Here is a 23,182-nt window from a genome sequence, read left to right on the forward strand (position 1 = left end):
AGTGATATTAATTATGTAGAAAAAACATTGGGTGGGCCATAAGCTCCCTGCTCTGCTCCATTCTGATGCATCCACTGGATCCATGTAGATCTTTTTTTCTTTTTTTTCCTTGTCTAAGCTGGCATCTGGCTCAAAACTGTACGAATGGATGGCTCCAATATTGATCACTATTTTTGTTGCGCCATTAATGTTAGGTTGGGGGTGTGAGGAGCTGTAAGCTAGCAGGAGAGCGTGGAAACAGAGAGCTCTCAGTAACTGGGAGGGGAGGAGGGGTGGTTGCTCCGTACCAACGGTCCCAGTCAGAACACAGAGGCGAATTTATAATGAAGTCCTGCCGCTCTGCAGAAACTATGTCCTAGAAAGCGACACACATTTTTTGATTTTGGTTAAAATCAACGTAATCATAACTAAAAGACCACTGGGAATGCTTTGAAAATAGATCAAAAGATGATCGGAGTGGGGTTTTTAACGGTAACTGCAGTTTAAATCAGGGATGAAATAATATGAAGTATTGACTGGCTGACTTTTCCAATACGGAGTTGATGACTGAGTCTAAAATGAACATTTTCTTTGTTTAAAGGAATCAAAGTGAGTTTCAATACCCTGAGTAACTGATTGAGATTTATACCAACATTTGTTATAAAGGTGAACCTTCAGATTGAGATTGTCACCAGTCTTAATCTAAACTAAACTAACTGACCTGGAGCAACATTTGTATGATTCCAGAAAATATTGGACAGAAACTTTTTACTTTGGACAGGTCTTTCAATAGTTTTGCTGCATGATATCTATCCTGCTGTTAAAACTGTCAAGGAAGCAAAATCTGGAGCATAAAGAAAGAGAGAAACATCCACCAGCTGCTCTCCTCCCTTGTTTTTGGGTCCACCAAACGTTCTTGGCAGGTCCGCTCGCCTCAAACAAATTCTGGATGAAAGTCACGACCTGATGTTTGTCTGCATTATATCATTTACAGTCACCAGGTTTTATATCAAATGCTCTGTGTGATTAGTTACACTTCAGGACTACACAACATTTAATAAAATCAGTCCAGACCATATTTTGTCACGGGAACATCAATCAAAACAGCTCAACTTTTAAATGAAGACTCTTGAGATGTTTCCAACATTTTCATATTGCTTAAAAATTCTGAAACTGTTTGACTGGTAATTTATCAAAGTTTTGGTAACTTTTTTCCCTTTGGGACCCAAAAAATCTTTAAATTTTAGCTTCTTTCAAATATGTGCAGACATGCAGGGACTTAAGCCTCTGTCTTCTGTAGCAAGATATAAACTACTCTCACACTAATCCATATCTGGACATATTTTAAAATTCATAAAAATTGCTTTTCAGTTGCATTATATATATATATATATATATATATATATATATACACAGTGCTGGAGGACAGTGCTGGAGGACAGATCCTCATGGGAGGACAAACCCCTGCATGGGATGTACCACCGGACCATAACTGAAGTGGCTGATATCAAGAAGTCCTACCAATGGCTAGAAAGCGCTGGCCTACAGGACAGCACTGAAGCACTCATCCTGGCAGCCCAGGAACAAGCCCTGAGCACCAGAGCAATAGAGGCTCAGATCTACCACACCAGACAAGACCCAAGGTGTAGGCTGTGCAAAGAGGCCCCTGAAACAATCCAGCACATAACTGCAGGATGTAAGATGCTGGCAGGTAAAGCATACATGGAGCGCCAGAATCAAGTGGCTGGAATAATATACAGGAACATGTGTGCAGAATATGAACTGGAAACCCCAAGGTCAAAATGGGAAACACCTCCGAAGGTGGTAGAGAATGAGAGGGCAAAGATCCTGTGGGACTTCCTGATCCAGACTGATAGGATGGTAATGGCAAACCAACCAGACATTGTAGTGGTGGATAAAGAACAGAGGAAAGCCGTTGTGGTGGATGTGGCAGTGCCAAGCGATGGGAACATCAGGAAGAAGGAACATGAGAAACTGGAGAAATACCAGGGACTCAGAGAAGAACTGGAGAAAGCCTGGAAAGTGAAGGTGACAGTGGTGCCTGTGGTAATTGGAGCACTCGGGGCAGTAACCCCCAAGCTGGAGGAGTGGCTACAACAGATACCTGGAAAGACCTCAGACCTCTCAGTCCAGAAAAGCGCAGTGCTAGGAACAGCTAAGATACTGCGCAGGACCCTCAAGCTCCCAGGCCTCTGGTAGAGGACCCGAGCTTGGAGGAGAAACCACCCGCGGAGGGTGAGAGGGGCGTTTTTTTTTTTTTTTATAATATTATTTTATTTTTTCTAAATTTCTTTTATGTCACTTCCTGTGTCCCTTCTGTCCATGTCTGCGGCCGTCCTCCCTCCTCTCCACTCATGACATCATCTTTCCTGAGTGTGGTTGGGGTTTTGTCGCGGCTATATTAAACCACCCCCATTTATTTAGGCTTTTCTTTGATCCGTTCTTGTTAGAGCTGCTCGCCGCAGTGTCACAGGGCCACAGGACCTGCCAGCCTCCACTTTATAAACCCTCACAGTGTGTAAAATAAAACACACTCGGCCTGAGGATAAAAATCTGCAATAAAGACTGGCGGTGAGAGTGGAGGGAATTAGGCGGCACAGACTCTGTGCGCTCCCACTGTGCAGTCAGTGGAGGCGACAAGAGGATCGTTGAGTTGGTGTGAAAATTCACAGCTTAACTATGAAGTCACATTTAATTTCTGGTAAAAGTAGAGGACGGAAGTGCAGCGTCCAGTAAAAAGGGATCATTAAAAGCATTTAATCTTCCCCTTCTCAGGTTTTAGCAGCTCCACACGTGGAAACGCTGATCTTTGTTTGCAGACGTTCGAATGTCGAAGTAGTTTCTGGAATAACTGTCACACAAAGCAAAGACGCATCTTTGTTAAGAGGATAAAGTTTTAGAAGAAGTCTAGATTTATTTGTGGGGAAGAACACATACATGAAAAATCCTCTTTTTCTGCAGTTTTAATTTCCCCTTTCTTACATCAAAAGTCGAATTTTCTTTACCCTGTGCGATATGTCTGATTTAAAATATTTTAAATTATTTGACCAATAATTGGGTGTATTAGTCCTTTATACTTTTTGGATGTTGGATGTTTACATTAAAAAAATGAAATGAAAAATGTTGAAGTGATAAAGATTTTTGGCATATTTCAGACCAGTGCTCTTGTGTTTTTTATTCTGTCTTTACTAAATTTTCTGAAAAAAATAAAAGAAAGAATAAAAACACTTTAACTTACGGTAGTTACTTACTTAATGTTCTTGTTAATATGTCCTGAAGGTGTATGTTTTATGGAAATATCTATCTTTAGACATTAAAATTTGGCTAGAAATTGGGTTCTGATTAATTTTTAGTTTGTAAACAGTTTATGTTCCAAACTGATTCTGATTCTACTATAATTGACTTAAGTCCACACAGGTACAATTGTCTAAAATAGGGATTTGATGATGTTATATTACTGCAGCGGAGAAGATAGAAAAAAGTCAAAAATATGTTTTTGAAACCTTAGGGTCCAGTGTAAGTTAGATTAAATAAAAAAGCAAACCTGTTTGATTGTAACGACTGAAGGTTTTATGGGATATTTGACAAACAGTTTGGGTTTTATGTATTCATATTGTGAACCCTTTTTAAAACTTATCATAATAGACATGTTTGTGAAAAATTTTTTTTTGTCAAATTAAGATTTTATCAAATGATACATTAAGAGATTCTTTTTTTCAGTCAAAAAAAGTTATATGTTTTGATTTTACTGCACTAAAAACCTTTTTGCAAATAAATTCAGTTTTCTGGTCTCTATTAAATTGTCTGTTCATAAACTGGGAAAAAAATGGAATCTGGCGTTTGGTAAGCGTTTTTAAACTCAGTACCACATTGTGGTTTGGGTATGAATGTATAGAAAAGAAGAATTTTGCAAACTTTTGTGAATTTAGGGATTGATCAGCTGTTCCTGAAACTGACGTCTTAAAATGGAATTTAAAAAAATCCAGAAAGAAATCTGAGAACACACTGAGACAGTTAGTGATAAAACTGCTATGATGTATCCTATATCCCTAGTGATGCATTTGTGTCCTGCAGGATGGGAAAGCGGACTGCAAACAGGAGAAATGCCAGCCAGTGTCTGAAGACTGCGCTCTGGTCGTGAAACAAACCGGAGCCTGCTGTGAGAGGTGTAAAGGTAAGTCCGGAGCCAAGACCGGACAGGGACAAAGACAGAGGAGGCCTTTGTCGTTTGTTCAACGTGGTGTGACATAACAATGATGATGGTTTATTGTGAAGCTGTGCAGACTCATGGGAGCTGTAACAGTGTCTGCGGGTAAATCTGCATTTGTTGGATGACATGAAAGCACACAGCTGCAGAGTCTGCAAGGAGTTTAGTTCTTTAAAGACGTCAAATGTCATTTAAATCTTTTATTTTACAAAGAACAAAAACATAAATCATTTCATATATTTTGCTTGACTGAGCTTGAACCTAAATTTAGGCAGGTTTACCACTATATGTGTGGACTCTGATTATGATGTCCTATACTAAACCACATAGCCACTAAAATGCAAAGCATCACTTGAAGAAATAGGAAAAGAAAATTAAAAAGAATGAAAATCAAACACAATTACTTGCTTTACTGCTTAAATCTTGTTTTTTCTCTAATTTCTCATATATTTATATATATTTATTTACTTTAGCAGCCATTTAACCACATATTGAATGTATTTTAAATGGGAAACAGCAGAAATGCACACACTTTTATAAACACATTTCCTTTTCCAACATTTTTTATGAAAACATGTGGAAATCCATCCGTCATGACTGATTGATCAATTTGATTGATTGCTCTTTTTCAAACAAGGTTTAGAACAAAGCAAATACAAACACCTTAAAGTTCTCACACAGCATATGACTCGGTGGAATATTTCCGAGGAGCAGAGATGGAGTCATTTTTATACAAAAAGGGGAAGGTCACCCAGCGTGGATATGGAAAGCCCTTCATCTTCAGGGCAGCCACACTCGGTTTTTTTAGTTTGTGGTTGTCTTTTGTTGTCACTGTCACCAACCTTAGGTCCCCTTTGTGAGGAAAACACATCACACCTCTTTGTAAAATTGCTGTTTTCACACATTTTTATGAAATCATGCTCTAGAGAATCAAAGCCAGATGACATCACTTTATGAAGAAGAGGTTCCCCTAAAAATGGCCTAATGAAGAATTTTATATATGCAGCAGTCTGACATAAAAGATTTCAATGATTTCATGTGCAGTTGGATTTAATTTAGGTTTTTAATGGAAAAATAAAAAGCATTTATTTAATCAAATCTAGTCTGCAGCAGATGCTTCGTCACTTAAACCTTTATTGCACTATTATTTTGTAGAGAACTCTTTTTGCATTTAAAGTTTATGAGTTTTTTTATTTTTTTATTACCAAAAATAAAAATAAAACACTGCCAAAGCAGAGTCATCTTACGTCAAAAGCCTGATTGTGAAAAGGAGTTTTCAGAAATGGACAGGGAGGATGCCTGCTGAACCCTCAGTGGTGGCACCTTCCACAGCTTCTGTGCACAGATGGAAAACGCTCTGAGAACGCTTTACCTCTTAGGAGAAGCAGATCAGCTGTGACCAGTTGAAGGTTTAAGGGCAAATAAAAGAATGAACTTTAAAATGCACAGGGACATATTATACCCAAGTTAGAGCAATCATTGATGCATGGAAAATGAGTCTCAGCTATGATAATTTGACATTCAAAATGGATTAATAGAAATGCTTTTAAATTTTCAAAATGAAGCTGCATTTTTTGACTCAAAATTAAAAAGAAAAAGCAATACTTCAAAATGCTTTTTCATTTCCTTCCTCAACCCAGCTTTTTCTGTCACTTAATTAAAATGATAAAGAAAATGGTATTTGACATTTCATTTTCAAAAAGGTCCCTGGTAAATGTGTACCAAAATTCATTTAGAAATGTCTAATTTGACAATTAAAATGGATTAAGAGAAATGCTTTTTAATTTTCAAAATGTAGCTGCATTTTTTGACTCAAAATTAAAAAGAAAAAGCAATATTTCAAAATGCTTTTTCATTTTATACTTAAAACTACGGAGCCCGTGTCCTGACAATAAGATATAAAAATATATCTTGTTCCCACAGATTAATATCTTGTTCCCACAGGTTATTATGTCATTTGCACAAAATACTATTCCGTTCCCTCAAGATACTATTGCGTTCCCTCAAAATACGATGGATGCTTCTGTGCTTTTTAAAATAAATAAATCTGTTCTCTAAACATACTCCGTGTCTTCAATGCAATGTAATGAGACACACACAGACAGAAATGTGAAGGTATCTGCTGTAAATCTATGACGTAAATTAATAACAGGATAAATGATCGGCTAGTCAGTTAGCATGTATCCTTATTGCCTTCGAATGTAAAGCGACTGACTGCTAAAGTTAATAAAAGACAAGTCTTGAATATTATTATTCCTATTCGACCCTAAACTACAATATCAGCTGTCTGTCAACAGACCAGCCAGTTGCCCAAATGCCGGCATACATCAAAGAGCTCTGCGGCGGAGCTAGTAGTAGCCTAGCAGGAGCTATCGTATGACAAAGCAGCCTAGTTATCATAAATCTTTTGATATTTTTCTTATATTCATTGAGACGGTAATAAAGTGATCATTTTTGTTTTTCATGTTCCTTTTTTGAACGAATATGGGTCACAGAGACACGGAAGTTACCGCTGAAAGCGGCTTAGTTTTGCCGGCGTACAGACAGAGGGCATATCCGCGTGTATGACTTATGACGTGAATAATTATTGCGTTCGAACGGAGTAATTATTGCGTTCGAACGACATAATTATTGCGTTCGCACAAGTTAATCATTTCGAGGGAATGGAATAGTATTTTGAGGGAACGCAATAGTATCTTGAGGGAACGGAATAGTATTTCGTGCGAACGACATAATAACCTGTGGGAACAAGATATTAATCTGTGGGAACAAGATATATTTTTATATCTTATTGTCAGGACACGGGCTCCGTAGTTTTAAGTATAAAATGAAAAAGCATTTTGAAATATTGCTTTTTCTTTTTAATTTTGAGTCAAAAAATGCAGCTACATTTTGAAAATTTAAAAGGATTTCTCTTAATCCATTTTAATTGTCAAATTAGACATTTCTAAATGAATTTTGGTACACATTTACCAGGGACCTTTTTGAAAATGAAATGTCAAATACCATTTTCTTTATCATTTTAATTAAGTGACAGAAAAAGCTGGGTTGAGGAAGGAAATGAAAAAGCATTTTGGTGGATTGCTTTTTCATTATATTTTTGAGTCAAAAAATGCAGCTTCATTTTGAAAATGAAAAAACATTTCTGGTTTTGACTTTGCTTTTTATTTATGCTACATAAGCGCTTCCATATGATGATGTGTCATAAACAAGTACGAAAAACTCTATATTTGAGGTTCTGAGTAACTAAGCAGCAATTGGTCCGAGTCGGTCTGAGTCATCATTTCACGGCCTTTTTACTCTTCGAGAACAGAGAAACTTGTTTTGTCTACCAGCACTGTGAGGAAACTAGACTTAATTCTTATTTATCATTTGACTTTTAACTTCTTCTAAACTTTTCCACTTCAATCTGAGAACTTTGGTGTGATTGGTCAGGAATCCCAAGCAGGCGTGACTGATAATATGGAAAGACAGTGCACACAAACTAGACTTGTAACCTATCTCAACATCAACATTGTAAGTTTATGTGTTTACTCCATCTTCCTAACAATTAGAGATTCCACAAATTCTTCCGTGTTTTAAGTATGTAACTTTTCTTCTTCTCCTCCATCAATCCAAACAGCAGCCTCCTCTGCTGATGCAGCAATACTGTCTCAGTGTTTTGCTGTATTGTAAAATGTTTGTTGGACACGTTGTGCACTGCAATGACAGGGCCCTCTGGGAACATCACATTTCCTGGAAACATTGGTCTCCTCAACCTTAAATTTTCTGCTTTGGCAGATCATGTAGAAACGCTTAAGGAAGCACCTGCTGCTGCACATAAACTTTACACTCGTGGAATTCTTTTAGAATATCAATCTTTCAAAAGTTGAAATGTCAGTAAATATTTCCTTGAAGAATCAGAGGACGCACAGAAGCATGAAAACACTCAGAGACTAGAGGACAAAAACCACAAACATTTGAAGGAACAACAACCCTTAGGATCCATGACAAAGAAACCAAGTTATGTCATCTTCATACATTGGGCCATGAATGGCAAAAACTATCTGTCAGCCAAAAACACAACATCTGTAAACTGTGTTTAAGCATTTTTGACTTTTGTTAGTTTTTATTTTGTGTAGGGGAACACAAACATTTTCCAATTTATCTTTAGAAACTGAGTGTTTGCAGGATGGAGAATGTATATGTTATCAATTCTATATCAAACCAAGATCTCATTGAGTTGCCATTTGATCTCTTTAATGCTTTTTAAAAACCTGCGCGTCCTCCTTCAGCAACATGAGAGGTTTGGTTTACACAGAGGAAAGTGGATCAATGGCTGTGATCGGGTTTCACTGTATGAAAAGTTGAGAATTGATTTGATGCTGCTTACTGTAAGAGGAATGAAATGAATAGGCTCTTCATCTAGCCCAGGATGGACGGAGGCCTTGATACCTTAGTGGCTGTAAAGTTGCAAAGATTTTTTTTTTGCAAACATCCTTCTGAGAGAAAGTGTGTCAGTCAGTGGATAATTTCAGGTAAAGGATTGCTGTACAGTATTCACAATGTCAAATATTGGAATAATTGGATCAACAACCCGGATTGATGTTTCCTGGCTTGATTTTTTTCATTCAGTTTCAAATGTTTAGCCAAATACTGATTATTTTCTGTTTGTGTCTACAGTACAGTTTTCCTTTTTTTTACACTTTGCGGTTTGTTTGTAAAGAATTTAGATTTTTTTCACTTGGGAATTTGTGTTTGGCTTCATTTTGTTTCCAAATTTTAATTTAAGGGGTGGAACAGTTTTAATAAAACGCTCACCCTGAGTTTTCTTAGCAAACTGCTTTCCATTTATTTTTATGTCAAATTATTTTTATGCAAGATACAAAGCACAGAATTTACAATAAGAAGAACATTAATCTAATCAACCCACATGCAATATTCATAAAGAAATAAAAAAATGTTTGTTTTTTTTCTCTGAACCAAAATGAAATCCTTACACAAAAAAGTAAAAAATAAAAAAATGCATTTAAATCCTGAATATTTTAAAAGCTTTTATTTGTGTCTGATGAGGGGTGGGGGGGGGTATTATGCACATGATATAGAAACTTATTTGCTGATTTCTTTAATTACTATGAAAAATCTTTCTTTCTTCACTTGTGTTCTTCTTCCAGGTTGCACGTTAGATGGACGATCCCATAACAGCTCCGAGTCATGGATCAGCTCCACCAAACCCTGTAAAAGCAGCCGCTGTCAGGTGCGTTCGTAATGTTTCAAGTAGGACAATGTTTACATTTTGATTAAAACCCCTGACATCATATCTAAATTACATGCAGATGGGATGCTGTTAGAGTAGGTGTGGTACAGAGTTAGAAAATGGCGAGATTATTGCCAAATAGCTGCAAAATAAAGCAAGAAGCAATGGAAGTGGTGATCAAGTCTTCAGAATAGACCTGGATTATTCATTCGGAAAGAACACAGGAAGAAATAAAGATCTAAGTGTGAACTGAAGGGAAGATGAAGAGAAGTAGGATTTAAGATGAATTAAAAAAATGTCTTTAAAGACAGACAAATGTGAAGAGAAGTATAGAGCAAAACACAAGATGTGAAGGAATAAACACATGATTGTTTGTTGCCTCTGTTACAACAGGAAGGTGTGATCACTGAGGCCGAGGTACAGTGTGTCATCCACTGCAGGAACCCCAAAACCCACCCAAAGAAGTGCTGTCCCACCTGCCCCGGTACGTGCAAATACTTTACTTTAAAACCATAAAATTGGATCGTTTTTATAAATCTCAAGAAATTCCTGCAGGTTTGAATCAGGTGCTGTTCTGTTTATTTTGAAATTTAACATTTTAGGAATAAAAAATAAAAAAAAAATAAAAAAAAAAATGTAAATGTTAATGACTTTTTTATTTATTTATTTATTTATATTTATTTAGATTTTTTTGACCATTTTTTAATTGTTTTTTAATCCAAATTGATTATTTTCATGACAAAAATCTCTTTATTGGAAACTTTAAAACTAAAAAATTAACTTGATCAGAAAACAAAAAGGAAAACATTTAAAAATAAAAACAAATTTGAAAGTGGATTCTATAAAGTTTAATTTGTTTTTAAGATTTGTAGAGCACCAAAGAAATTTGAAATTGTTATTAATTTTTGTTCTGAAAGACTTTATTTGAAATAAAAGAGTTATTGTAGGATGTGGAAACACTGGCGCTCAGAGATCAGATGTTAGATTTCTTAAATCACTGTTTATTATGCAACCAAGTGCAAAGCCCCTCATATTTATAATCGATTCTATATAACTGAGTACACATATGAGTAACATGACTACAGTAGCTAACATGATAGTCAGTCTCACCCCAGTATCACAGAGAGTCCTTGAATCTGGTTGCATGTGTCGTGATATAGTTTTACAGATTATAGTTTGTTTGTTTGAGGTGACTATAAAAGAAATTAGTAATAGAACCTTTTCACTTGACGTTGATGCTGGACAACGCACTTAAATTAATAAATATTGGCTGTTCACAGAATTAAGGTCAGGCCCATTAATGCACATAAGGGTCCTCAAAACTAGGATTTTGTGAAAACAGAGAATACGAGCTTTTAGAAAGCATCAAGTGATCTGTGTTTCTCCCCTCAGGTTGTATCTTGGAGGGTCACCTGTATAAAGAGATGGAGGAGTTCAGTCCGGAGGGGAAGCCCTGCATCAAGTGCACATGCAGTGTAGGTACACACAGGTTAACACTCCCGCCTTTGAGAAGGAACTTTCTCCTGCAAATTAGTTAGTTTTGGAATCTCCTGGGAGTCACAAACGTTTGGTTAGAACAACATTCTCCTCTTGAGCTTCCCTGTCTGTGTCCCCCTGTCATTCCTTCCCCCTTCCTCGCCCTAAAACCAACAAACCCTCCTGGTATATCCATAAACACTTTAAGGCATTAATGTGTTGCCACATAGTTAAGATACTGGGTACATTTTGTAGAAAATACTCAGACAGAGGAATGATTTAAAGAAACAGCTCAAGGGTTCAGTTTCTGTTTATCAGACCTTTTTCAAATATTTTTGAGCATGAAGTAAATTTGAAGTAAACGCAGACTACAGAGACGTTTTTCAAAAAAACATGCGGCGTACTGGTAAAAAATGTAATCAGGAAATATTTTTGAAAAAAACTTTAATGAAAACCCAAGGCAGTCAGACATCCATCAACACACAGTGCAGATTTCCAGAAGTCTTGCAGAATTGTATCTTCTCACATAAAATCCTGTCACATATTATAGGGAAAGATAGGAACCTTTGGTGGTAAATAGAGGCATCTATACTTGGAACATTGACCTCTGTGGTTCCACAGGAATCTGTTCTTAGGCCTCTGTTCTTCAGCTATTTTTATTTATTAAGAAGAAGAGTTTCTTTTGAACTCTGCAAATAAAACATGAAATGCTTTTCTCAACAGAACTTAGCCTTTAGACCTTATAAAAGAATAAAAAAAGAAGGTCACGAACCGGGCCACTATTTTGATTTTACATTAGAAATGCTGCTACAAAGACATACCAAGCCCACTGGAAAAAAAAAAGGATATGATTGAGATTTTAGGCTTTAAAAATAGATTACAGTTATGTATTACTGAAGAAAAAGTGGCTTTCGACTATGAGCAATGATGCTGCGTTACCACATTGTTCAACACAACAATTATTGTGGTATTAAAATTATTCTCTCTCTCTCTTTCTTCATATGTATATAAATATATATATATATATATATATATATATATATATTTTTAGATAAGAACTCTGAGAATCTTTTTTCATTCATATAAAGCTGCTGAAATGACAGAAATTAGTAGTTTCTTTTTTCAAATGACTTGTAAAATACCTTACAATATTTTACTAAAAAAGTCTTCAGAAAGTTTTCTAACAACTCTAAAGAAATAGAACCATTTAAAAAAATCAAATTTAACGTCAAATGATGAAACAAACTAGTTGTCTTTGGAGCATGTATGAGTTCATAATGTGAAACTCGCAGTTATGCATTTGCACATTTATATTTGGAAAGCTGATGATGAAAATGTACTTAACTGACTCAAGGTCGTTCCATTGTTGGTGTCCTATTTTACTCCTTTGATGTCATTGTGCAAATCAAACCCAACTTGTTACTCTGCTGTCATTCCAGGGAGGGCGGACTCTCTGCATGAAGGAGGTGTGTCCTGTGCTGTCTTGCCCCGCCTACCTCAGCCACACCCCAGCTGGACAGTGCTGCCCCACATGCATCGGTAAAGAGCAGGAATCAGAAATGAGCAGAATCCACTCCGACCTTTTCAGTTTTTTACTTTAATGTTTTTTAGCAAACCCAACTATTGTTTTTTTTCTTCTAAATGATCCACTTTTATGAAATTCACTAATAAAAAATAAAATAACCCTACTAAATGTGAAATATTTAACCAAAGCGTTGAACCATTTATTCAAAGGTTGTTTATAAGCTGATGTTCTAGTTTTTATTTTATTTTTTATTTTGACATAAACTTGACCAGACTTCTCCTAAAGATGATGACAAGTACTTTTTAAGTCTAAACGTTGGGATGAGCTTTCAAGGTCAACAAAAACTCACTGTTGGCACAACACACAAGATTGTGCCTAAATCCACAGAAATAATTTGAGGGGAAGGTGTACATTATACAAAGAAACTTTTTCATACATTTAAATTAATAGAAGTGAATGGTAAACACAAGAAATCTATGGTTTTGAATGGGCAGCTCACTCTGAGCTCAAGCCCAAGACACATCCAAATCTCTGATCTCCACCCTTTCGTTTCCATTTATTCAGAGATTTTAGACCCATAAAATCATTTTTGTGTTGCTGTTGCTGAGCTCTGAATGCTCTTCCCTCAGGTCAGAGGAAGGTGTTTGATCTCTCATTAGGAAGCTGTCTATTCCATAGCGAGGTCTATGAGAACGGCACCTCATTCCTACATGACAACTGCACCACCTGCACCTGCAAGGTACCTGACTGTGTGTCAACTCGTTATCTGTCACACAAAAACTGTTGAATCCCTTTAAATATTCCTCTCTTGATAAAGACGTAGTTTAAGTCATCTTAGAAGTTATCTCCTGCCCATCCATGATTTTAAACGTTCATGTTCCATGGCAGGATTCAACTGTGGTCTGCAAAAAGTCCTGCTCCCGGCCAGGGAGTTGCCAGGGCAACCAGTGCTGCGACCCGTGTGTGTCCTACGTGAAAGTGGAGGAAGTGCAGTACTGCAGAGTCCGCAACAAAATCTACAGGGTAAGGCATGGATGGATGGATGGATGGATGGAAAGATTAAAAAATGAGAAAAGAATAAATTGATGGATAGAATATATTCAAAAAAGAAAGAATCAAAGGAAATATGAAGGAATTTACATGTGAATGAAGGGATGTTGGACAAAATGTTGGATGATGGATAGAAGGAAAGCTAAAAAGACTGATATAAAGGAAATAAGAAAAAATATAATATAAGAAGGAAAACAATGGCAGGATGATTTGATAAAAGTAAAGATATTAAAAAAAGGAAAAGAACAAAAGGAAGACACACGAATAGACTCAAACAAGGACTGAAAGGAAGAAAGAATAAGAAAAGGAAGAAGATGTTGGGAAGTGTTGTGATGCTCTCATGCCATTTGATCCTTGTAGGAAGGAGACATGTGGTCATCGATGAACTGCACCCTCTGTGCTTGTGTCAAAGGCAGTATCGAGTGTCGGCCCAAAAAGTGTGTCCCCATCACCAGCTGCCCCCCGGTGAGTAAATCCACCAAAAGTAAGAAAAGTAAATTTCTTACTATAAAACATTGTTTGGGCTGATGGGGTAGATTCCCAGCATGCCATCTGACAGGGTGGTCACGCAGTCAAAGCCGTAGTCCATGTTAGCCCAAGTTCACTCACTTCCAGTGGCCACAAGAAGCCCTCACCTGTTGCTTGTGGTCAGAGCAGATGACTGCAGAGCGATGTTGGTGTCCTGCAGGGAGTTTTGTTTCTTGTTACCATAAATGCCAGGTCATAAGGTTAAGGAGAAAATCTCCTCTTGTTTGCTGCATGCTCTTTCTTATTTTGTGATTCTCTGCTGATGAGGTATGGCTCACAGAAAATCACATCTAAGTGATGCAGTTAAAGAAAATAAAATGGATAAAGCAAGAAGAGAAGTTTTTTCCTTAGAGATCCACTCCAATAAAAATGTTAACAAAATTTTGTTAACATGTACTTCTGGTATTTTTCTGATGATGGAAATATATTTGATTTTAATTTTATTTGATTTGAAATGGTTTATTTCAAGCAATCAAAGCAAAAATAGTGCACAAAACAATACAATCAGCTTTCATACATTCATACAAAGACGTATCAAACTTAGGATAATTAGATATTAAATCAAAGATTGCTTGAAAGGGAGTGGAAGAAAGCAAACTTATATAATCCCACCCCTGTTCTACCGGGACCATTATTACATAATTTATCATATATAAAGAACATTAAGCTCAAAGTTGCATTTCTAATCTTTATTCAAATTGTGAATCAGAAGCAGACAAAGAAATGCAGTTTGAAAAAGCGTGTATTTGTGATTTAGAAAAAACGCTGGGCGGGCCACAAGCACCCTGATCCAAGCTCTCAAAAACAAAAAATCCAACAATATACTCAGACAAATACCAAAAATGGTAAGCCATTTTGTGTCACACTATGTTTGGGTTTATTATCAACCATAGGACTTGGTCACTCACCGTCCACTTAGTCAACCTTCATCTGTACATAACTATGATCAAATGTGAGTTCACGTTTCTGACTCCTGTTACATTCTAGCTCCCTGGTTTATTTTAGAGTAACAAAAGGAAAGAACAATAACCCAATATTAAGAAGTAATAACAAAACTGTCCAGTTTACGGCGTGTAACTCGCACACCTGTCAGCAGTTTGCATGTCTGGATCATCGCGGTCACCAGTGTCACCGTGGTCCACATCCCCCCTTCCACACACACACTCCCCTATCCCGCGGTCAGCGGTGGAGTGGATGGGTCTCCGTTCGGAGACAGCGTGTCTCCCAACAGCCTTTTGTCTGTGCTGCGTCTGAGTGACAGCAAATAAGAGGTTCCCTATATTTAGGCCCCTGAAAACCAATCTGTGTGACTGTGTGCGATTGAATATGTGTGCGTGCGTGCGTGTGTGTGTGTGTGTGGGTGTGTGTGTGTGTGTGTGTGTGTGTGTGTGTGAGAGAGAGACAGAGAAAGAGGCAGCCCTCTTCAAAGGCTGAAAGTGCCCTTTGTGCAGAGGTTAGAACTCTGGAGTGTATATTGAGTGTGGAGAAAAGTCTGTATGATGTGATGACAGATGGGCTGTGTGTGTGGGTTTTTGTGTGTGTCTGGACCTTTGGTTGAATCAGTGACCTTGTCAGAACCAAATGCTTTGCTACCAGTTTTAGAGTCTTTGATATGACCCAACTGGGGAGTTGAACCCGCAGTCCTCTGCCACTCTGTCACTGAGCAGTGCGAGGGTTCAAAGTGTGGTTTCTAGGCTCCTGGTTGTGGTCTAAGATGAACTAATAACAGTTGGGGTCTGGCTTTTTTGTCTTTCAGCTCCCTCTTTTAGTAAATCATCTGCCTCTATCTAACCTTCTCTTCTGCATCCTTCTTACTGACATCAGCCACCGTCATGTCCTCCTCTTTGGCCTTCTCCCTCCTTGATAGCTCCAACCTCAGCATCTTTCTACTACAATTATTATTATTGCCTTTTTAATCTATCCCTCCATTTATCATCCAAGCGATTCCTCTGATGGATTCATTCCTGATGTCCTGTCCATCCTCATCACTCCCAAAGAGAACCTTAACACTCAGTAACTTCCAGCTCTGCCTGTAAACCAACAACATGGCTGCTCTAACCACAGTCTTCTATTATTTGGTCACACGTCCCACCTGAAACCTTCGTCTACCCATTCCAACCTGCTCGCACAGGCCCCTTCATCTCTTTCCCACACTCTAAATTGCTCTGGACTGTTGACCTTAAGTGCTTAAGGTCTTCCACTTTCTTCATCTCTGCTCCCTGTATTCTCATCGTTCCACTTCAGTTCCTTTTGATTTACACACAGATACTCTGCTTTGCTGTAGTTGACTTTCACTCCTCTCCTTTTCAGACAGTCCTCCCCCTGCTTTCATGACATGATCAATGTCGTCTGCAAACGTCATGATCCAGAGAGATTGTTGTTCTCTCTTTGCCTTCCAACACCACAGAACTCTCTTCTTCACATTCCAAGTGCCTCTGAGCCTCCTTTAACACCGTCTTTCTGTCTGTGCCTTTTCTTCGCAGAACAAGATACTAAACCGAACCGGCTGCTGTCCAGTTTGCACTGAAAGTGAGTCACTCTCGGGATGTTTTTCTTTTTCAAAAAAACTTTTTTTTTTGTGCTAAAGCTTCGGAAGTCCTAGAAGAACAAGCACACAAGTGTTTTTTTCTGTAGAGATGTGTATCAATATCAGATGTATTGTTTGTTTTAATTTACATTTTTAAACCATTTGTACTAAAATTGGAAATATGAAATGTGAAAAGAGTTCCTTTTCCAGTTCCTTGTTGTGGATTTAGTCGATTGTTTAATCTCAAACTGCAGCAGAAATCTTCCAAAGTTGTTTGTTTTAGGAATACAAATGCTCCATATGCTTTAATCCTGTGTCATAAAAAGTTAAATATCAGTTACTAAAGGCGATATATTAACCACAGCAGTGGTTCCTTTCACTAAGGGATGTAGACTGATGTTATTCAGACTTCAAACCTGTTTTCCATGAGTCAGTTGTAACACTTCCGCTTTCTGTTTTCAGAACCAGGTGTGTGCACAGTTTTTGGAGATCCTCACTACAACACCTTTGATGGGCGGACCTTTAACTTTCAAGGAACCTGTCAGTATGTTTTGACCCAAGACTGCGGTGGCAGCCCCTCCGGGCTGGAAAACAACCCAGACTCCAACTTTATGGTAGGATGTCATCCGTGTTATTAATAAGCAGACATGTATATGACGATAGATACAGGTTAATAATCCATGTCCAATGGTCATATATTTCTGCTTAACTGGTAAATTAATTATTTTTTTCCCATTAGATGCTAAAGAGAAACTCCAAGGCCTTCTATTTATTTCAGCCAAAATGTTTTGACAGGAAATATTAAATCTATATCAAAATAAGAAAATATGTTTTTCTTTCTTGCTCATTTAAGCTAAACACAACAAAAAGTTGTCGCCCGGCTGGGGGACATGAAAAACTACATCAATGGGGGACCTTTCTGTGTGGAGTTTGCATGTTCTCCCCGTGCATGCGTGGGTTTTCTCCGGGATCTCCGACTTCCTCCCACCGTCCAAAAACATGCTTCATAGGTTGATTGGCAACTCTAAATTGTCCATAGGTGTGAGTGTGAGAGTGAATGGATGTGTGATTGAGGATATTCTACCCCGCGACAGACTGGCGACCAGTCCAGGGCATCCCTTGCCTTCGCCCAAGTGGCCGGGATAGGCTCCGGCAGCCCCGTGACCCCGAAAGGGAATAAACGGAAAAGAAGATGAATGAATGAATGAATGAATGAAAACAACAAAAAGTATAAGACCCAAGGAAAATCACTCTAAGGACAATCAATAAAGATCACAGCGACAACGTAAAAATCAAATAAAAAAATTAACATAATGTTTTTAAATCTAAAAAATGACCAGAAACTAAAACATAATTCCAAAAAACAAAACACAAAAAGAAGAAAAATAACAAGAAAAATGTTTTGGAAAACAAAGCTCATTTCCCAAAAATCCTGATGAAAGGTCAAAAAATGATTGGTATTGTTGGACGTCGCTGATTGTGTGATGGAGTTTTTTCACTTTTTGAACTGAAAGTTATTTCATATTCCAATAAATTCTGAGAGAAGATATGTCTTTAAGCTTTTGACCACAGCCTCGGCAAAAGTTTGGTGATGCTGAGTCAACTCTTTAGCACAGTTCAGGTAAAACATCCTCCTGCGTTTCCCCCTCTTCAAAACTTAAACGCCATCATTCAATTAGCGATGTCCTACCTTTTCCTGCTTCTGATTTTTTCATGTCATTTTTTAAACATTTCATTTTGATTTATGAAATTTATTGTTGTTTTTTAGGTTAAATTGGTATTTAATTTTGATTTCTAAAATGTTTTTTTTTTCTTTTTTTTTTTTTGCTTTTGTAATTGTCATCGTGATCTTTACTAAGTTTTTGTGTTGGTGATTTGTGAAAAAGAATTTGCTATTTAGGGCCACTGCGGAAAATCTTTTAAAAACTGTTTGAAAAAAAGTTTATTTCATAACTTCAATTTGATTTTTCCCCCACAAAGATTTCAAAAATGGACAAAAATTGCAAACACGAACACTTATTACATTAGAGTTATAATCAAGTTTTTCAGATGCTCAAGTAGCACAGTGCAAAGTACAATGGTATCTATTAATTCTGTTGTTCCTGAAGAGATAGATGTAAATCATTTAGTAGAGCTTGTGTTTCGTGGTGCACTTTTCCAGTTCAAGGTTGAGAAGCTGTATCTTTATTTAGATGAAAAACCACAAATAAACCTTTTTTTCAAGTTCTAGTAAAGGGGCGGTTACCCGATCTTTGCATTGCTCAAGCCTTTTCATTTGAACTTCTGTCTGTCCTTTAATTGCAGGTGTTGGTGAAGAATTATGCTCGGCGAACTCGCCATTTCTCTTGGACGCAGTCTGTTGAGGTGAGGTTGGGCTCTGTGATCCTCAGTCTGCACCAGCACCTGACAGTCCGCAGGAACGGCACCCGCATCGCTCTGCCGTACCACGGCCCCGGCGTGCACATCGACCTGGACGGGTATTTGCTGAAACTCACCTCCATCGCAGGTCTGCACACTTACCTTATGAATCTAACAAAGAGGAAGTCTTTGTCCTGTTTCTGTGCAAAGATGTCGGCGTACTGTGGCTTAGCTGTTTTTCTCAAACCTCCACCTGCAGGTCTGGAGATCACGTGGGATGGTGACAGTTTTGTGGAAGTTGTAGCTGCTCCTCACCTGCGTGGACGCCTGTGCGGCCTTTGCGGTAACTACAACGGTCACAAACGAGACGACACCATGGGGGGCGACGGACAGTTAAAGTTCGACGTGGACGAATTTGCTGAGTCATGGCGAGTTGAGGGAAACGAGGTTTGCTCCCAGCATCAACCTCGTAGACCCAGCTCCTTTCTGTGTCCTGGAAGCCCCAAAGTTAAGTTTCGGGCTCATCGAGAATGCCAGAGGATCAAATCTTGGGATTTTCAGAAGTGTCACAGTGTGGTGGACTTTGCTCCTTTTTACAGGTGAGTTGAACACTTTATTTAAGGGAAAGTACTAAATTGTTTTTTTCAGATTTGTAAAAAAGTCCAATGTTACATCAGTACAGAGGAACATATCCTCATCAGCTTATAGAGAATTTTACTTTTCTTATACTTTTAATTATTAGGTAGCTACTTTAAACAGGAAATACAGACCATGAATCAGTGAATTCCTCTTCTTCTTTTCTGAATCTGGATCTCACCTACAGTATGTCCAAAATTTTCTGTCTGCAGGTCATGTATTACAGACATGTGTGAGTGTCCCATCCATAAAAATTGCTACTGTGAGTCATTCATCGCTTACAGCCGGGCCTGTGAAAGGGAGGGAGTGGTGGTTCAATGGAAACCGGACAACGTTTGTATGGGTTAGTGACTCCATTTATAGGGGGGGCATGTGGGAAGGGTCTAATGGGTTCAAAGACCCACTCCGATCATCGTTTCATCTATTTTCAAAGCATTCCCAGTGGTCTTTTAATTATGATTATACCGTTTTTTGCCTAAATCTAAAAACCTGTGTGTTTTCCAAGACATAGTTTCTGCAGAGCGGCAGTAGATCATTAGATATTTCCCTATTATTTGCGGGCTAGACTGTTGGCTGTCTGCTGGTGATTCACAGCAATTTGAATAAAGAAATATGAGAAATGCAATTTTAAGCAGAATTTTCTTTGTATATGTCATCCATAATGAGAAAAATGCCACAAGAACATGTTAAAAACCCCAAAAACACTAATGTAATCGGAGAGAGACCTAATGCAGTACCACTGTGAATGTGTTCTGTGTCTTGAGTTCTGAACTATTTTAACATTTCATGTGTTTTTAATATTTTGGGGGAAAAATATGATATAATACAACAGCATCCACCTGCCAGATATTTTCTTGAATCAACTTCTGCACAGTAGTTTAAGTGTGCCATATGTAAAAGTGTAAGCACATGTACTCAAAATTTGCCATTGGTATCAAGCATTTTATTGTTTGGTGGGATATATTATCGAATAAACCCCCAAAAATGAGCAGTTTGCAACTTTGTTTTGATCAGGAATATAACATTTATTAAATCCTTTCAGACTATTAAACCTTAATCTGCCAATGTGTGATAACTTTATTTAACTGTTTAGATAAAAAATTTGTTTTCTGTTTTTAACATGTTCTTGTGGCATTTTAATGATGATGGAGGACATTTTTATTAGGAAAATTAAGCTCAAACTTGCATTTCTGAGTGAAATCTCAGAGGCGAATTTCTAATGAACTATACTGCCCCTCTGCAGAAACTATGTCCTAGAAAACAACAGGTTTTTGATTTAGGCTAAAAACATTATAAGAATAATTAAAAGACCACCGGGAACACGGAAAATACCTCAAAAATGATCGGAGTGGGACTATCAAACTTTATTGGTACTGATTATGAAAAAACATTTAGAAAAAGTCACTAACCTTCTATTACATCCTCAAAACATCACCCTGCTTTTATTTTTACACTGTGATGGAGAAACAACATTTTCATTTGTTTATTTGTTTACAGAGAGTCTTACATCTTAGACACATGTCTGGCAGGAATTTTCCCATCATTTCTAACAAATTTGTCAATGGTTTCTTCTGTATTTGTGGTGCAGCATGTTAAGACATGAAGTTATTGATCGTTGGTTCACCTCCTCCATCTTTTTCCCTACCTTCCTTCCCTTAACAGCCACCCAGTGTAAACACGATGCCGTGTACGACACCTGCGGTCCTGGTTGCACTAAAACCTGTGATAACTGGAATGAGATCGGCCCGTGTCAGAAGCCCTGTGTGGCTGGCTGCCACTGCCCCGCCAACCTGGTGCTCTTCCATGGACGCTGCATTAAACCCACAGCCTGCCCCGGACGGTGACCTTTGTTATCCCGGTGAGACGGGGGCAACGAGTGTGCCTCGAGCAGCCACGGCGACTTTAGGACTCTAAAGGGCCTCAGCTCAACCAATCAGGTGCTCCAAAATCCAGAACTTTGCTATAGGTGTTTTTCAGTGTTGGAGGTGCTGTGTGGGAACAGACTGAAGGCTGATCATTGCCACAAACTGCCAGCCCCTAAAGTCTTTTTTTTCCCCTCATGTGATGCCCAACACAAGAGGCGATTATTATATCTCAGATGGACCATAAAGTCAAGGCGTCTAGCATATCTGAGCAAACGTTGGGCTAAAGGACTCCTCCTAAAGCCTAGCATGGCATGATTTCCTGCACTGAAGTGGGACTCTGTGTAGCAGGATTCAATATGGAAATGACTTCCATCATTTCATACTGTAAGCTAAGCAGATTTATATGGAAAAAGACACACACGACAGCTGTTATTTTATTATTGCCATGATATTATTATTGATATTTGTTGTTGACTTTAATTTATATATCAGATAATTGACATGTTGTAGCAAGAGCCAGATTCATGAATATAATTGCTTTATAAAAGTTTTAAAGGGAAACAAAAGCTATTTATGTATTTGTTGTGTACTTTAGTGTTACTGTTTGAAGAGGAAAATGCTCAAATGTGACTCAGCTGTTGCACCACCGCAGGGAAAAAGTACTGTAATGTATTATGCTTTGTGTACAGGGCGTTGTGGAAAAAAAACAAACTGAAGGTATTCGTGTAAACATATGTTTCACTTGATAGGAATTATTTAAAAAAAAACAGCAATATAATCTTTTTTTTAAGGTTTACTTCTGACTGCCATCTTTATTATTTGGAATTACGTGGAAAGTCTTGTTAGGAAAACAAAGAAACTAAATAAATGTGAATTTATAGATTTATGACTATAAATAACACAAAAGCAAAATCTATGGAATGACAGGAGTGTCACAAATATGGAAAATATATACAATGAATCACAATTATACAGAAAAACATAAAATAACGTTTAAATTAGGAAAAGTACAATAAAACCAGATTTTTTTTTGCACGTACATTTTATTGTTTTGTTTTTTTCTTAGTGCTTCTTACTGACTTATCGTCAGTAAGAAGCGGATTTGTCGGTTTTCACATTGCTTTGGGGGAAAAAAAACTTTTACAACAAAATCAAAGTACAGTGCTCCCTCGCTTTTTTTCAGTACAACTTAAAACCTTTTTTTCCCCCAACGAACTGTTTTCTGCATCCTGATTGGTTGCAAACCTTGTTGATCAATATCTGTGACGTGAACGCCTTCAGCTTTCCAAATGTACACAAATCTTAGATCATAAGGAGATCTTTGTTTTTATTCTATTATACCAGACTTATTTTTCAATAAAGGTTTGAACTTTAAGAGTTTAAACAGAAGAGAGAAAGTCAGAGAAAAGTGTATAATAAGTTTTACTGAGTGTAACCCTTGTGCTATCCTAGGCACTTTACCATTGGGAGTTGGGTCATCTAGACCCACTAGACAGTGCGCAGAACCTGTTTTCTTCAATGATTTATGAACCTAACTGGTGTCCATAGATTACATGAAATCTTTCCACCTTTATCCACCTTTGTCATGGTAGGGAGAACACGTCAATGTAAGGGTGGGGTCTTCTAAGATAGCACAAGGGCTAAACATCTGTGATTTCACCTATCGCTGGTTATTTTTAGAACGTAACCCCCACGATAAACAAGGTGACACTGTATTGCAAGACAACCTTGTATCTTTGTTAAAAGGATGGGAAAAGATTGGGGGGGGGATTAT

General features: G+C 37.7%; 1 protein-coding gene across 1 annotated transcript in view; it reads left to right on the forward strand.

The window, feature by feature from the left end:
- The window catches only part of bmper (BMP binding endothelial regulator), a 38,208-nt gene extending 15,820 nt beyond the window's left edge, over nucleotides 1-22,388 (forward strand). Inside the window, exons 3-16 of the mRNA XM_004078462.4 lie at nucleotides 4,075-4,174; nucleotides 9,361-9,443; nucleotides 9,837-9,927; nucleotides 10,836-10,918; nucleotides 12,359-12,458; nucleotides 13,074-13,183; nucleotides 13,333-13,467; nucleotides 13,855-13,959; nucleotides 16,506-16,551; nucleotides 17,012-17,163; nucleotides 18,854-19,055; nucleotides 19,167-19,506; nucleotides 19,756-19,886; nucleotides 21,206-22,388. Coding sequence (XP_004078510.1) covers nucleotides 4,075-4,174; nucleotides 9,361-9,443; nucleotides 9,837-9,927; nucleotides 10,836-10,918; nucleotides 12,359-12,458; nucleotides 13,074-13,183; nucleotides 13,333-13,467; nucleotides 13,855-13,959; nucleotides 16,506-16,551; nucleotides 17,012-17,163; nucleotides 18,854-19,055; nucleotides 19,167-19,506; nucleotides 19,756-19,886; nucleotides 21,206-21,387 — 1,860 coding nt within the window. The 3' untranslated portion in view covers nucleotides 21,388-22,388. The remainder of the gene's footprint in view (nucleotides 1-4,074; nucleotides 4,175-9,360; nucleotides 9,444-9,836; nucleotides 9,928-10,835; nucleotides 10,919-12,358; nucleotides 12,459-13,073; nucleotides 13,184-13,332; nucleotides 13,468-13,854; nucleotides 13,960-16,505; nucleotides 16,552-17,011; nucleotides 17,164-18,853; nucleotides 19,056-19,166; nucleotides 19,507-19,755; nucleotides 19,887-21,205) is intronic.
- The last annotated feature ends 794 nt before the right edge of the window (nucleotides 22,389-23,182 follow it).

Source organism: Oryzias latipes, chromosome 16, assembly GCF_002234675.1.
Source record: "Oryzias latipes chromosome 16, ASM223467v1".
Lineage (NCBI taxonomy): Eukaryota > Metazoa > Chordata > Actinopteri > Beloniformes > Adrianichthyidae > Oryzias > Oryzias latipes.